At 37.7% G+C, this 12,895-nt stretch overlaps 1 protein-coding gene across 5 annotated transcripts; it reads right to left on the reverse strand.

Moving 5' to 3' along the window:
- Positions 1-4,394: 4,394 nt before the first annotated feature.
- Positions 4,395-12,602, reverse strand: LOC128994183 (uncharacterized protein K02A2.6-like). 5 transcript variants are annotated; one of them, XR_008490878.1, is made up of 4 exons: positions 7,800-7,996; positions 7,371-7,515; positions 5,942-6,086; positions 4,395-4,544 (listed from the first exon to the last, which is right to left on the reverse strand). XR_008490878.1 is itself a non-coding variant. In XM_054418554.1 (4 exons), the coding sequence occupies exon 1, from the start codon at positions 9,933-9,935 to the stop codon at positions 8,997-8,999; it is 939 nt and encodes a 312-aa protein (XP_054274529.1). In that variant the 5' UTR covers positions 9,936-11,563; the 3' UTR covers positions 4,395-4,544; positions 5,942-6,086; positions 7,371-7,515; positions 8,649-8,996. The 5 variants fall into 5 exon arrangements, 2 of the variants coding, with proteins under 2 accessions (XP_054274529.1, XP_054274530.1); XM_054418554.1 differs by lacking the exon at positions 7,800-7,996 and adding an exon at positions 8,649-11,563; XR_008490879.1 differs by lacking the exons at positions 7,371-7,515; positions 7,800-7,996 and adding an exon at positions 8,570-8,588.
- Positions 12,603-12,895: the final 293 nt, after the last annotated feature.

Below are 12,895 nucleotides of genomic sequence, written 5' to 3' on the forward strand. Positions count from 1 at the left end.
ACCAATTAAATGTATTCTGAACTTGTGTACCCGTTGCGAAATAGAGCGTACTATAGCTAGCCGCCATACCCGTGCTTCGCTAAAGGAACGCTAAAGAGAATAATTTATTGTTATGTCCCATAGATCTGTTGTATGAAAAGTTAAATAACTCATAAAATAAATGCCTAACATTTGCATTTAAAGCATCAAACGAATTATTTTTAAAAACGTGTTTTATATCAACTAGACTGCTAGCAGTTACCCACGGGCTTCACCCCGTTCCGTTCCGTTTGACTTCATAAGTATTAATTAACACTATTGATTGGATAAGTTAAGTTAACTGATAATCATTTAGCGTTGAACTTACTAAAAAACATCACAGATGCAATTTACGGACTTGAGAGGCCATCAATTCTGGACCTGCCCTTCAGATTTTTGTAAAGAGTTTCATCGAAAAATTTGTTGTTAACATCTATTTTTAATGTTCAAAAGTTACTTAAAAACTACTTAAAGTTACTCAAAAGTTATTGCATTGCATATATATCATGAAAACATCAAAAGAAATTTACAGATATTTTTAGTTGTATACTAGCTGTTGTACCCGTGCTTTGCAACGGGAAGAGGACACAAAATAGAAACATTTTAATCTTTACATCTGTTGCATATAATAGTTACACATCCGCCAACACTTTTAGAAACAAAATTCAACTTTTATGGCCTTAATAGAAACGTTTAAGTTATGACTTTTAAATCTGGTAAGTAGTGGATACCACCATTTTGGTTTTGATTAATTTTAAATCTTGTGTAGGCTGATGTGAGAAAAACTGACCAAATCTTCGAATAGAACTTTCACATACTATTTACCTTCATCTCCCTTAATTACATATCTTTTTATTTATAATTTACATTTTAAATTTCAATTTTGAAATTGCAAAAATACTAATTATTAAATTTAAATGGATTTTTTTTATTTCACTCTTCTTCATATTAAATAACAAATCCTTCCATCCTCAGTTTCTTCACTCACTATAAATCATTAGCAAAACTAAGTCAGCTGTTATAAACTTTAGAAGTATTGTTGAGCCTTATCAATACAGTCTTTTGAAATATTAATGAAACTATATCTAAGTTATACTATAAAAAAATTTAAATAAATAATTTAGCATTAAAGACAGCAGACAAAACTAATATGATTATCATAGCGTCGAGGACTAAAAAATATGATAGCAAATGCAGTACATTAGGCCTATATTTTTCATTGCATCTCTGATTCTACTCTACATAAATATCAACAAACAACTTAATATACAAACCAGTTCTTTTAATCAGTTCCATCGTCCATTGCCTTTAAATTTTCACACTTACCATTAAGTAAACATAGTAACAGATATTTCATTGATTTAGAAACAAAAGAACACTGTGTACTGCTTAGTATTATGATATTTTTCTTGGTTTAATTTAATCAGTGGTGTGGCAAAACACAAATAAAAAATTTATCAAATAAAGTAAATGTGAACTGAAAGCTATGTTATGATAAAATAAGCGTATTTTGTATTACCATTTGATAATTAAATATAGTTACACATATAGGCCTACAACAGATTTTAGAACACAAAAATCAATGACGTACAATTTAGTTATTGATGTTATTCTTTGTTAAGTTAATCTAACACATGTTAAGCAGTTCGAATTTATTTAAAGTAGCCTCCAAATTCATACAAAACATCTATACTTTGTAATTTTTATACTGTTTCCATGAAAACATATCAATAACATTATTTTCATAACTGAGACGCTTTAAAAAATCCAAAGCAGAGCCAGAGTTTTTACAGCAACAGTTTATAGAACCTTTTTTTTCTATAATCATTGACAGTTTTAGAATAAATAATCCATGATAAAACGCTACATTAAAATAAACCTACCTCATAGGTAGTTATGGAAAATATTATATTTAACTTTTTTGTATCAGCTGTCTGAAATTGTGAAATATTCAATTATTCAATTTAGCAGTGTTCTTCTTGTTTACATTGAAATGTCAAAGCAAATGTAAACAAACATTATTAGTGTTCTAATTGCATCCATGGAGACCAATCAATATTTACTTTTAAAATGTTCACCTCAGAACTTATAAAGCCAAAGGGGCAAAGCCTATGGTCAGTATCGAAATGTGAATAGTCCTATAATGGTCCTTGGTATATTAGCTATATTTTTGTAAAATTTAAGCCCAGTTGGTTCATTAGTTTTTGCACCTATTAGTAACACACATACAGACAGACACCATTAGATTTTTATATAATAGTATAGATATAGATATTGACATCAAGAGAGTTATCAAGATCCCTGCTTAGTTCGCTGACGATATAAATCTGTTTGTGGAAAGTTGCTTCCCTCTATGATTATGAGTCAGAGTCATTTTGCCTTAGGCTTAATACTTTAATTTGAAATGGCAACCATACAAAGTAGGTATTTTAAGCCAAGTACCAGTATGCATGGAGATGAGTGGCACGATTTTGTATCCTTGTTAGTGACTAAGGCTGACATATTCCTTAGACACAGCTGTCAATTAATAGCCCATACTTTGGGCTAATGGAAACTATTGGGACCTACAGTTTATAGTAGAATCCGAACCACATTTTTCCTTGGTAGGTATAAAAAAATTGGTCTAATTATCAGGATAGTACTGCGGATAGTCGTAGTACTCACTAGTAAGGGCGTTAATTCAAACCAGGAAGTATCACATCCACAGTACATGCCTATAAATATCCACATTTCGTGACCTCCTTAGTAGCTGAATTACAGGATGACACCACCGTCTCAGTCTCTTAATGATGTCTTAGCTAAGACCTGACCAAAGATAATGGTTGATTCCACCAAGAATAAGTTAAAAATTGTTGGCATTAACAAAATTCTCTGGATATTGACTATTTCCCAGATTCTTATTGACTCGCCATATGCGTTTGGGCTTTGGGCCAGACATTCAGCACATCTGTGCCAAGACCTCTGGCATTCTCAAAATGATCTGCTGTGCAAGACACTGTTTGAGCATCCATGATTTTTGTATCCATACCTGCTATATATCCAGTATAATTTTTATGTGCGGCAACAACTAGGGTCTTCGGTCTTACTGTGTATTCTGGTCGCTTTTACCAGCACAGCCTTTTTCAATGTCTTAGGCCCCCAATACGGGAAGAATGAGCGTACGCGTAGTATAAATTGTCCTTAAAGTAGTTCTCGTATGTCAAGAAGTTTACAACATAGATTTACATTGTAAGAAAGGGGATTAACCCCGTAACCACGGTGCTCATCTAAGCAGATACTCTGTTTACATTACACTTATAGTCCTCGCCACCCTAAGTTGAGGCAGCCCAAGGCCGCACGGCGTATATCTAGTGCGGCCTTTGGCTGCCTCAACTTAGGGTGGCGAGGACTATAGTCGACCAGATGGTGTGAAGAGAGTTGAACAGTAGCATGAGTATCGATTTACAAATTCCTTTCACAGCTGACGTGAGCTAGGCGATGATCGGTAGGGCTGACTTCCAAGAAACATCGTTAACCTATAAGTCAAACACCCAATCAGCCAATGAGAAGGGCTAATGAAGGAAATGGAGGGGTGAGGAGTCTCGGAGCTGAAGAAACAAATCGAGGAGTTCACCACGGGCCACTGGACCAAGAAGATCGAGAGTTTCGGAGTGTGTGTATCGGTGCATGTGCTTCTGGGACAATAAACAAAATGTAAAAAGAATAAAATATATAACTAAAGTTTTGTAAAACAAACAAGTCATATAGTTTGTCAGTAACTCATTCTTTTAACTTTTTAATTGATTTTCTTTTCTTGTAAATTATAACGTTGTACATTTATTTATCTTATTATTGTTGATCTTTGCCTTTTCAAAGTTTTCTTTTGCTTTACTTTTGTTGTTTTTCTTAATTTAATTTTGTTCATTACATGTTGAGCAACACCCTTAAGCAGTCTTATATCTCATTAACCTAACTCTAACACCTCTAGACTATGAAGTTCAAACATTTATTCAGAGGAAAATTCTTGAGTGATTTTATTGGGTTGGCTAAATAGAGTTTTTGTTTCAACTTTTGAATTACTTATTTCAATTTTACAGTACACTCATTAGTCATTAAACACCAACATTATTTTATTTTACTAGCTATATATTAACTTTGCTTCTTAAGATTGGCACTCGCATATATGATACAAATATAAATATCATTTTATCTTTATGTATAGTTATCTGAGACATGTACGAACAAGAACAATAAAAAAATTTATCTAAAAAAAGAATATTTTATCTATAAAACTGTCAAAATAGTTAGAAGATCAAAATAAAATATATAATCATTTTTACATGTTTTCTTTACAAATTACAGAGAAGTTTACTGGTAAGAATTTTAACAAAATTAACTGCTCTAGATAAATATAAGGTTTATTGGTAAAGTATAAAAACAGTACATAACAATAAAAGGCAACATATAATAATAACTATAGCTGCCCTGTACAGCGGCCAACCTTCTCCATAATATTTTTGTCCAGAGCTGGGGCTACATCTTTCTTCCTGAAACAAACATTTTAATCTTGGTAAAGAAAGTCACAATTTTAAAATACTCGGGGGTACCAAATTATGCGGGTTGATGTAGTTGGTAGTTTCAAATAAAAAGGTCTTATTTTACAATAAATTACCATAGGTACCCTTAACTAAAAGTTTTTAACTGGTTTATTCCGCCTACAAACGTGCGACACAAACTCAAGCTTTAAGGGGCTTTCATTGCTTGTTAAAGACACATGTTAACCTCTTGCCACATTACCAAGAGTTATTCTTCTTGCTAGAAGAATAACTCTTGTTAATGTGGCAAGAGGTAGATATCTTCCTGAGGAGGATCTTATTGGGAAGCTACATGCTTTTATCGGACGCCTGAACTTGTAACTTCAAGAAATCAACTGTATGGGGTGCGCAATAATTTTATTTTTGGATGAAGTGCTTTATGGTCTTGGCCTGCCCTTGTTAACAGTTTTAACAGGATCAGCAACAGGTAAATTAAACCTTTTATATTTTGTCTAGGCCTATATTTCCCTGATCAAGTTAGTGCAAAGAAGTTTTTGTTGAATAATAGTTGTAAAGGTTTTAATTTCCTGAATTGAAATAAGTACCTGGGGACCGAGCCATGGCATAGTTTATTTTGATTGTAAAAGCAATATACAGGAATGGATGCTTTAGAAGAATTTGAAATTTAAAAAACAATCAAAATTCAAGCTAACACATTATTAAACGACAAAATCAGTTTACAGTCTAACGCTTTGTATGATACTCTAATAAAAAAACAAGATCAGCTGATGAACAAGGAGCCGAGCTGTACAAAGTCCACCGCCCAACCATCTTCCGCATCGCAGTCATGACCCTCATCTGCAACTGTGCGCACGAGGTTGGGGTTGGACATTGTAAGTTTTTGTCAGTAAGCCTACTCGTTTTGTTCATAAAACGTCTATGACTGTAAATAGTACATGTCCGTGTTTCGCATTTAAACTCTTGATGACCCTTTCGAAGTTACAGTGTTAAATGTTCTTGTACAAGATCTCATGATGAGGACTTAAGTCCTTAAAACCCGTAATCCATAAGGACTAAACAGGATCAATCTGGCAGTACTGAGGCAATTTGATACCTTTTATAGTTGGTTCATTGATCTTGAGACAAAACAACTCAAATATGAAAATGAATATTATGTTATTGATATATTTTAACGTAAACAGTAGGGCAATTACAATGTTGGTCATAATTTTTTTTATACAGTAGGCCAACATTTGGTGGCTTTTGTTCATAAATTCGGACTACTTAACAACTGTTTGGATTAGGCGGTATAGTTCATCTTCCCGTTGCGAAGCACGGGCACAGAAGCTAGTAAATTATTAAGTGATTTAATAAATAACTCTATATATAATATTTATAATAAACTATACCTTCAAAAACCTGGCTGTTTAACGGATGATATGGCAGACATACACTTATCTCACTAGGTGCTCTTCCTTAAGTTCTTCTACGGAGTACAGCGGCCTATAATTAGTATTCCTTTCAGCGCCTTCTGAAGGAGGGTGCATCCATCTCCTGCAAATGAGTAGGCAGTTATGAATTGTAGTTAATAGTAGAACGAGGATAGCTATTCTAGGTATGTTTGAGACGACAGCAGGAAAAGTCTATATTTTGTGCTCTTCTGGTATAGTACTCCTGCACCCCAGTGGCGGATCCAGAGGGGGGGGGGCAGTCGCAGTTTGGAAATATATGTCATATATTTTTGACTGCATTTAATACAGTAGTGCATACAAATTGCGTAAAATAATTTGTCACACTAACTTAGGACAAAGAAATGGTATAAAACTGCCATTTTTGAAGACTTAGTTTAAACAAATTTTTGGGGAGGGAGGGGGTACCCCCGAACCTCTCAGACACCCTGGTCCCCCCCCCCTTGTGACTGTTCTAAATCCACCACTGCCTGCACGTCATCTTTTCTAGGGTCAGGATATCAAGCACTACGCCGTGAGTACCCTTAAGCTACATTTCCATTCCTACAAGTCGCAGGCACAAGTCGAGGCACATGTCGTGACCATGACGAGGCACATGTCGCACGTAGTTTGTCATGCCGTTTCCATTCCAGGCACAAGTCCCGCCACTACAACTGGTAGACAAGGCAGTGTTCTCTTTTATTGTGATGTGGTGAGGTTCGGTGGCTGATTTTGATTATATTGTGTTCTACAAATCACCATGGATGACATAACAGCCTCTGCTTTTTTATTTATGGCTGGTGCATACAATGAACTTAGAAGAAAACTACCTAGATAGTGGATAAGAAGTTTTTTGGCTAAAAGAGCATTGGAAGGTGCATTTAATCAATTGATGAGAGATTTGCGCATACAAAGTGGCTTCGAAAATTTCCTCCAACGGACTCAACGAAATTTGAGGTTATGATTACCTGTCATTTATGAGCATGCGGTAGTTTGGAGGACCTGCTGCATGCACGAGTTGCAGGCACATGTGCCCGCGGCCCGGGCACATGTTTTGTCGCGCAGTCAGCGGGCACAAATTTGTGCCGCGACTTGAGCCAGGATGTTTCCATTCCTACAAATTTGGAGATTTGTGCCGGCACAAATTTGCAGGAATGGAAACTATAGCCTACCCCTACCATGTAGCCAATTAGGTAGTATACTTCAATTTAGGATGAATCTAATTCAAGCTGGTAGTAGAAGTGAGATAAATTAAAAGACAAGGTAGGCCAAATGCATATATATTTTATGGTTCTCAAATTACACCAAATACACTTTCCAAATAAAATCCATTATGGTCTTATTACTCCCAAATCTTTTACTAAATAATAAAATAGTGGAAAGATCTTACTTTAATCAGAGACACTGGTTTAATGGTCAGAACTGGCACTAGCAGATACCATGCAAAGCAACTAGAAGTGGTGCAAAAGCTACTGGACCAATCATAAGAAGGTGAACAAGAAGTCAATCTCAATATCAATGTGGTTGATTTCTGTCTGAAAACATCACACAAACCCAATAAAAACTATTCTCTACAAATTCTAATAATTAAAAGTGGATTTAAGATCCTTACAACTCCTTGTGAAAATGTGCTTCTCCTAGAACAAAACTGGACAGGTCTGTATAAACTTTACTTGTTTTATTTTCTTGTAAAAAGCATTAAAAATTGATTTGAAAACTATTATTTACTTTACATCTTTTCCCAAAAATGATTTCTACAAATGCTATATACAATAAATCTCCTAAAATCTTATTACTAAACAATATTAAAACTACTTACAATTTCTACAGCAACCACATTTTAGATGACCATTTTTCCAGTGAACTTAACTGACAATTGACAAAACTTGAAATGGGTTATCAATCACCACTACCAACCCTACAAACTAAAACTTTTAAACTGCTGGACACTCTTTCTTAATCTTAGTCTAGCCAATGGTTAAATAATATGATTTTGTTATTTGTTGATTTCAAATTATACTAACTACCATCGGTACAGAATGTAGCTTAAGATCCTTTAAGATTGGCCGGCAATGATCCAAATGCCGAACAACTGTAATAATCCTAAAGGTTCTGGACAGCATCGTTGTATCATCTGCAAATAATAATGTTTTCCCATTCAGATTAAGGCAGGATTTTGTATAGGTTAGGCCTAACTTATACCCTTAACCTCATTGACGGGTAGGGCAGTCAAAATCGAAGCAAAAATTAAAAGCCGAGTAGGCTAAGTTTGGGAAGATTTCATTAGCTTAGTGTAGCCTAATGTTTTTAATATCATAAAATAAAAATGTCTTAAAATATTATTAGACTAGCCTAGGCTAAGTTAATCATGGGGTTACAGCTCTTTTGCTTGATGCATTGAAATGGATTTGATGAAGTAGAACTACATATTACAACAAGTACTATTACCCCTGATCTATTTAACTGAACAACTATACTTATTATTTATTTTAACGTCTGTGATAGAGCCTATATATTTGATAGGCTATGCATAAAAAATGTGACTGTGATAATAGGCCTATATCGCTATTGATCAAGTAGCCTATATACCGTGAGTTAATGTGTCTCAGACGAAGTAGTAACTACTAAGATTAAGAACAAGACAACATGGCGACATCTAGTTACACACCTTGCTAGACTTGAAGTGACGATCATCAAGACGGAAAACTCCTTGACCGATCGGCAGCCAATCAGGGAGCTCCACGCCGATGTAGGCAGTGCAGCCACCCAGTAACTTAATCTGTTTCCGGTTACTAATAATCTAATATGATCCTATTGCTACTATATTACACTCGCCACCATTTAGATTAGGCCCACACTACTGCTGTAAGACCACAAATAACATACTCTTCCAACATAAAACTTTCTCTTCATAAAAATTTCTTTTTTTTCATTTTTATTAATTAAACCTTGATTCCAACTTAAAATTTCTTCTCATAAAACTAAAATAAACTCTTCTCACTTCTGCCTGAATAGCTTAAAGGTCTAGCTTTTCAGGCTTTTGTATTGTCCTTTTTGACCTTCTAAGATTGGGCGGGCTGCACTGCACTACCGCAGGTGAGTCTTCATGTCTTGGCTGGACCGCTGCAGTCTCAGAGTCCTTCAATGGAGATTGCCGCCTGGGCGAAACTTGTTGCCTCTCCTTGTCCTCTGAAGTTTCCCCTCGCTCAGGAAGTACTGGTTTCATGGGAGACCTTGGCTCACAACTTGGCACTGCTATCCCCTCCTCTTCCATGTTCACTCTAGACCTGAGGTGGTCAGCATGGCAACGCCTAACTTTTCCCAATACACTAACAAGATATATTACAGAACTTTTTACTTCCAGAACTTTTCCAGGTACCCAATCAATTTTCTCCTGCCTGACAGTTTTGACGAACACTTTCTCTCCAACTTCATAGGATCTTGCCCTTCCCCTATGCCTATCCGAACTCTCCTTCTGTCTGTCCAGGTTCGTGTCAATACGAGCGTTGAGGTTAGGTTTGAGAAGTGCAAGCCTAGTTTTTGGTTTCCAGTTGAGAAACAATTCTGCCGGGGTAAGTCCTGTTACAGTGTTAGGTGTATTTCTGTATGTCATTAGGAAGTTATCAAGTTTATGTTGCAAAGTCAGAGAACCAGTACCACCTTCACTCAACACCTGTCTCAACAGGTTCTTCTTCACTTCTTGAACGCACCGCTCGGCCGCACCATTTGACGCAGGATGATAAGGAGGTGATAAGACAAACCTTACTCCATTCTTCTTTAAGAATTCTTTGAACTCAAAACTTGTAAAAGAAGGGCCATTATCAGATACTAGAGTGTCCGGAAGCCCATACGATGCAAAAAGTGAACGGAGACGCTCAATGGTCTTGAGAGAACTAGTAGATTTCATAACAAACACCTCGATCCACTTGGAAAAACTGTCTACTAGTACTAACATTTGTTGCCTAGAATTAGTATCTTCAGCGAAATCTATGTGCACCCGTTGCCATCTGCCCTACACACGGGGCCACTGTTGGAGAGGGACTTTTGGAGCTGCATTCCTCGTACACTGACAAATATAGCAAGAAGACACTGTTTCTTCAATACCTTGTTCTATACCGGGCCACCACACATAGCTACGTGATAACAGCTTCATCCGTGTAATGCCTGGATGTTGATCATGAAGCAATTCTAAAACTTGATTCCTCAATTTTGTCGGAATGACCACACGGGCCCCCCACAGAAGACAATTACTATCCACAGAAAGTTCATCTTTCCTTTTTACATAAGGCAATAACTCTTTATCCACAGCGCCATGCCAGCCGTGCCAAACATAATCTCTTACTTTAGATAATATAGGATCAGTACCAGTGAATTTAGCAATTTCCTTAGAAGTGATAGGTGATTCGGTACTCACCGTGCTGAAGCAGTTTAGTACCTCCACGCATTCCTGAGTGTGCGAGATAAAGTTGTTTTCCAGTTCCAGTGAATCACTTGCCGGTAACGGCAACCGGGATAAGGCATCGGCATGTGGCACATCAGACGCCTTGCGATATCTCACTTCGAAGTCATACGAAGCCAAAATCAGGGCCCATCTCTGTAGGCGCGCTGCGGCTAGGCTTGGGGTTCCTCGCTTTGAGCCAAAGATAGTAGCCAACGGCTGGTGGTCACTCTGTAATATGACATGTTTTCTCCCGTAAATATACTTATGAAATTTCTTAGCACCAAATACTAATGCTAGAGCTTCCCTATGAAGCTGAGAATAATTTTTCTCACTTTGACTTAGAGTTTTAGAGGCGAAAGCAATAGGCCTCTCTTCGCCATCAATCAAATGGGACAACACCGCCCCCACGCCTCGAGGGCTTGCATCACATGTAAGCACTAGTGGCTTATTGACATCATAATGTACAAGAATATCAGAAGATAACACCCAGTGTTTACTCTGTTTAAAAGTTTCAGCACATTTCCTAGACCAAACAAAAGGAACATCCTTTTTCAACAACTCATAGAAACAGTTCAGCTTATCAGAGAGATTGGAAATAAATCTACCATAGTAATTAATGAGTCCTATATATGATCTCAACTCCTCCTTACTTGCTGGTTCCGGGGCATCCTTGATGGCTTCCACTAGCCCTTCTCGTGGACTTATACCTTCAGCCGACAACCTATAACCTAAATAGTCTACAACAGGTTGTAAAAATTTGCATTTACTATCGTTAACCTTCACTCCGTATTCTTGGAAGCGTTGAAGAACTTGCTCCAACCTAGACACTGCTTCAGGGTATGAATGTCCGCCAATCAAGACATCATCAAGGTACGCTACCGTACCGGGAAGATTTTTAATTATCTCATCAATAGCTGCCTGAAACAAAGCAGGTGCACTGGATAGGCCATATGGCAAACGAGTAAGACGAAATAATCCTTTATGTGTTGCCAAGGTTAACAACTCCTGTGAATCCTCAGCGACCTCCAGTTGAAGATAGGCTGTCTGTAAATCAATAACAGAGAACACAGAACAACCAGATAATGAAGCAAAAATATCCTCGGGTTGAGGTAAAGGATAGTGTTCAGTTTGGATAACTTGGTTTAACGTTACCTTAAAGTCCCCGCATAGCCTAACTCCTGTAGGCTTAGGCACAACAACCAGTGGGGTTGCCCAGTCGGAACTCAAAACAGGATAAGCAATTCCATCATCCACCATCTTGTCTATTTCCTCTTCCACTTGTTTGCGAAGAGCGAACGGCACTGGACGAAATTTGCAGAACTTCGGTACAGCTCCATCTTTCAAAATTATATGTGTCTTCACACCCTTGATTGAACCTAATTTTCCTTCAAACACAGAAGAAAACTTTTGCCTTAAATGCTTAACATCTTCCTTGGCCCTAGGCTGAACCGAGTCAGCTGATTGAAGTGAAGTTAGGTTAGGTAACTTGTCAATAGAGTTTAGGCTAGGCCTATTAAAAACGTGCTCGTCGGAGCGGTTTACAGTTTTATCTTGAGAAAATGTAGACTTCCAGTCTAAGGTTACATGTTCAAGCCAGTTTCTACCTAGCAACATTGGTTGACCCGTTTGGCCTAACTCTACAATAACTAACGGCAAGTTCTGATAAATTTGGTTGGCCGCTTTTACTCTAACCAAAATCTGTCCCAACACACTTACTTCATTTCCTGAATAGGTAAGTAGTTTTACATAACAAGGCTTTAAAGCCAGATGTGAAAAATATTTCCGATACGACTCAAAGGGGCAGACCGTAAGGGCGCTGCCTGTATCGAGCTCCATGGTCACATTATGATTTTCAATCAGCAACCCTACTTCATAACCCGCCTTTCCATCTCCAAGGCCTACGCACATTATCGGGCAATCGCGAAACTGTATTGTTCTCTCGGGGTGAACCTTCGCGCTCACGCTCCGAGTGACGTCATGGGCTCGTAGATGACGAGGTCCTCGAAAAATTACCCGTCCGGGGGTTCGGAGAGTTCTCTCGTGACCTACGTGGTCTGGCCTCTGACCGGAAGCCTACGCGCTTCTCGGTTAATCGTCCCGACACGCCGTTCGATGACTGACACTCGCCAATCGTCGAAACTCCGAAATTATCTCCTGATTTATTATCGCGTCCTCGTCTCGGGTGATAAGCCGTTTCGGGGACCAACGCTACCGACGGAGGGGGAGGGGGACGGAGATTTTTCCCTAAAATAGCTCTCAACGTGTTATCAATTATCAATCAATCAATCAATCAATGTTCCGCTTGTCTGAGCATTTCGTCGACCGAGAAAAAGTCGTGTCTCCTCATCGTCAACTTATATTCGGGTCTCATATTTGTATACAAAATATTCAGTTGTTCGTGGAGACTGAGGGTTCCCTTGCGTCGCATGAGAGTAGTTAAAGCCACAACAAAGTTCCTAAAAGCTTCGTAGTCA

The sequence above is a fragment of the Macrosteles quadrilineatus genome, unplaced genomic scaffold (genome assembly GCF_028750875.1).
Source record: "Macrosteles quadrilineatus isolate MER2022 unplaced genomic scaffold, UCM_ALF_1.0 Scaffold_5__1_contigs__length_97177068, whole genome shotgun sequence".
Lineage (NCBI taxonomy): Eukaryota > Metazoa > Arthropoda > Insecta > Hemiptera > Cicadellidae > Macrosteles > Macrosteles quadrilineatus.

Bases quoted from the DNA above. Each gene is read 5' to 3' on its own strand.
- LOC128994183 (XM_054418554.1), bottom strand. From the start codon at position 9,935: ATGTTAGTACTAGTAGACAGTTTTTCCAAGTGGATCGAGGTGTTTGTT.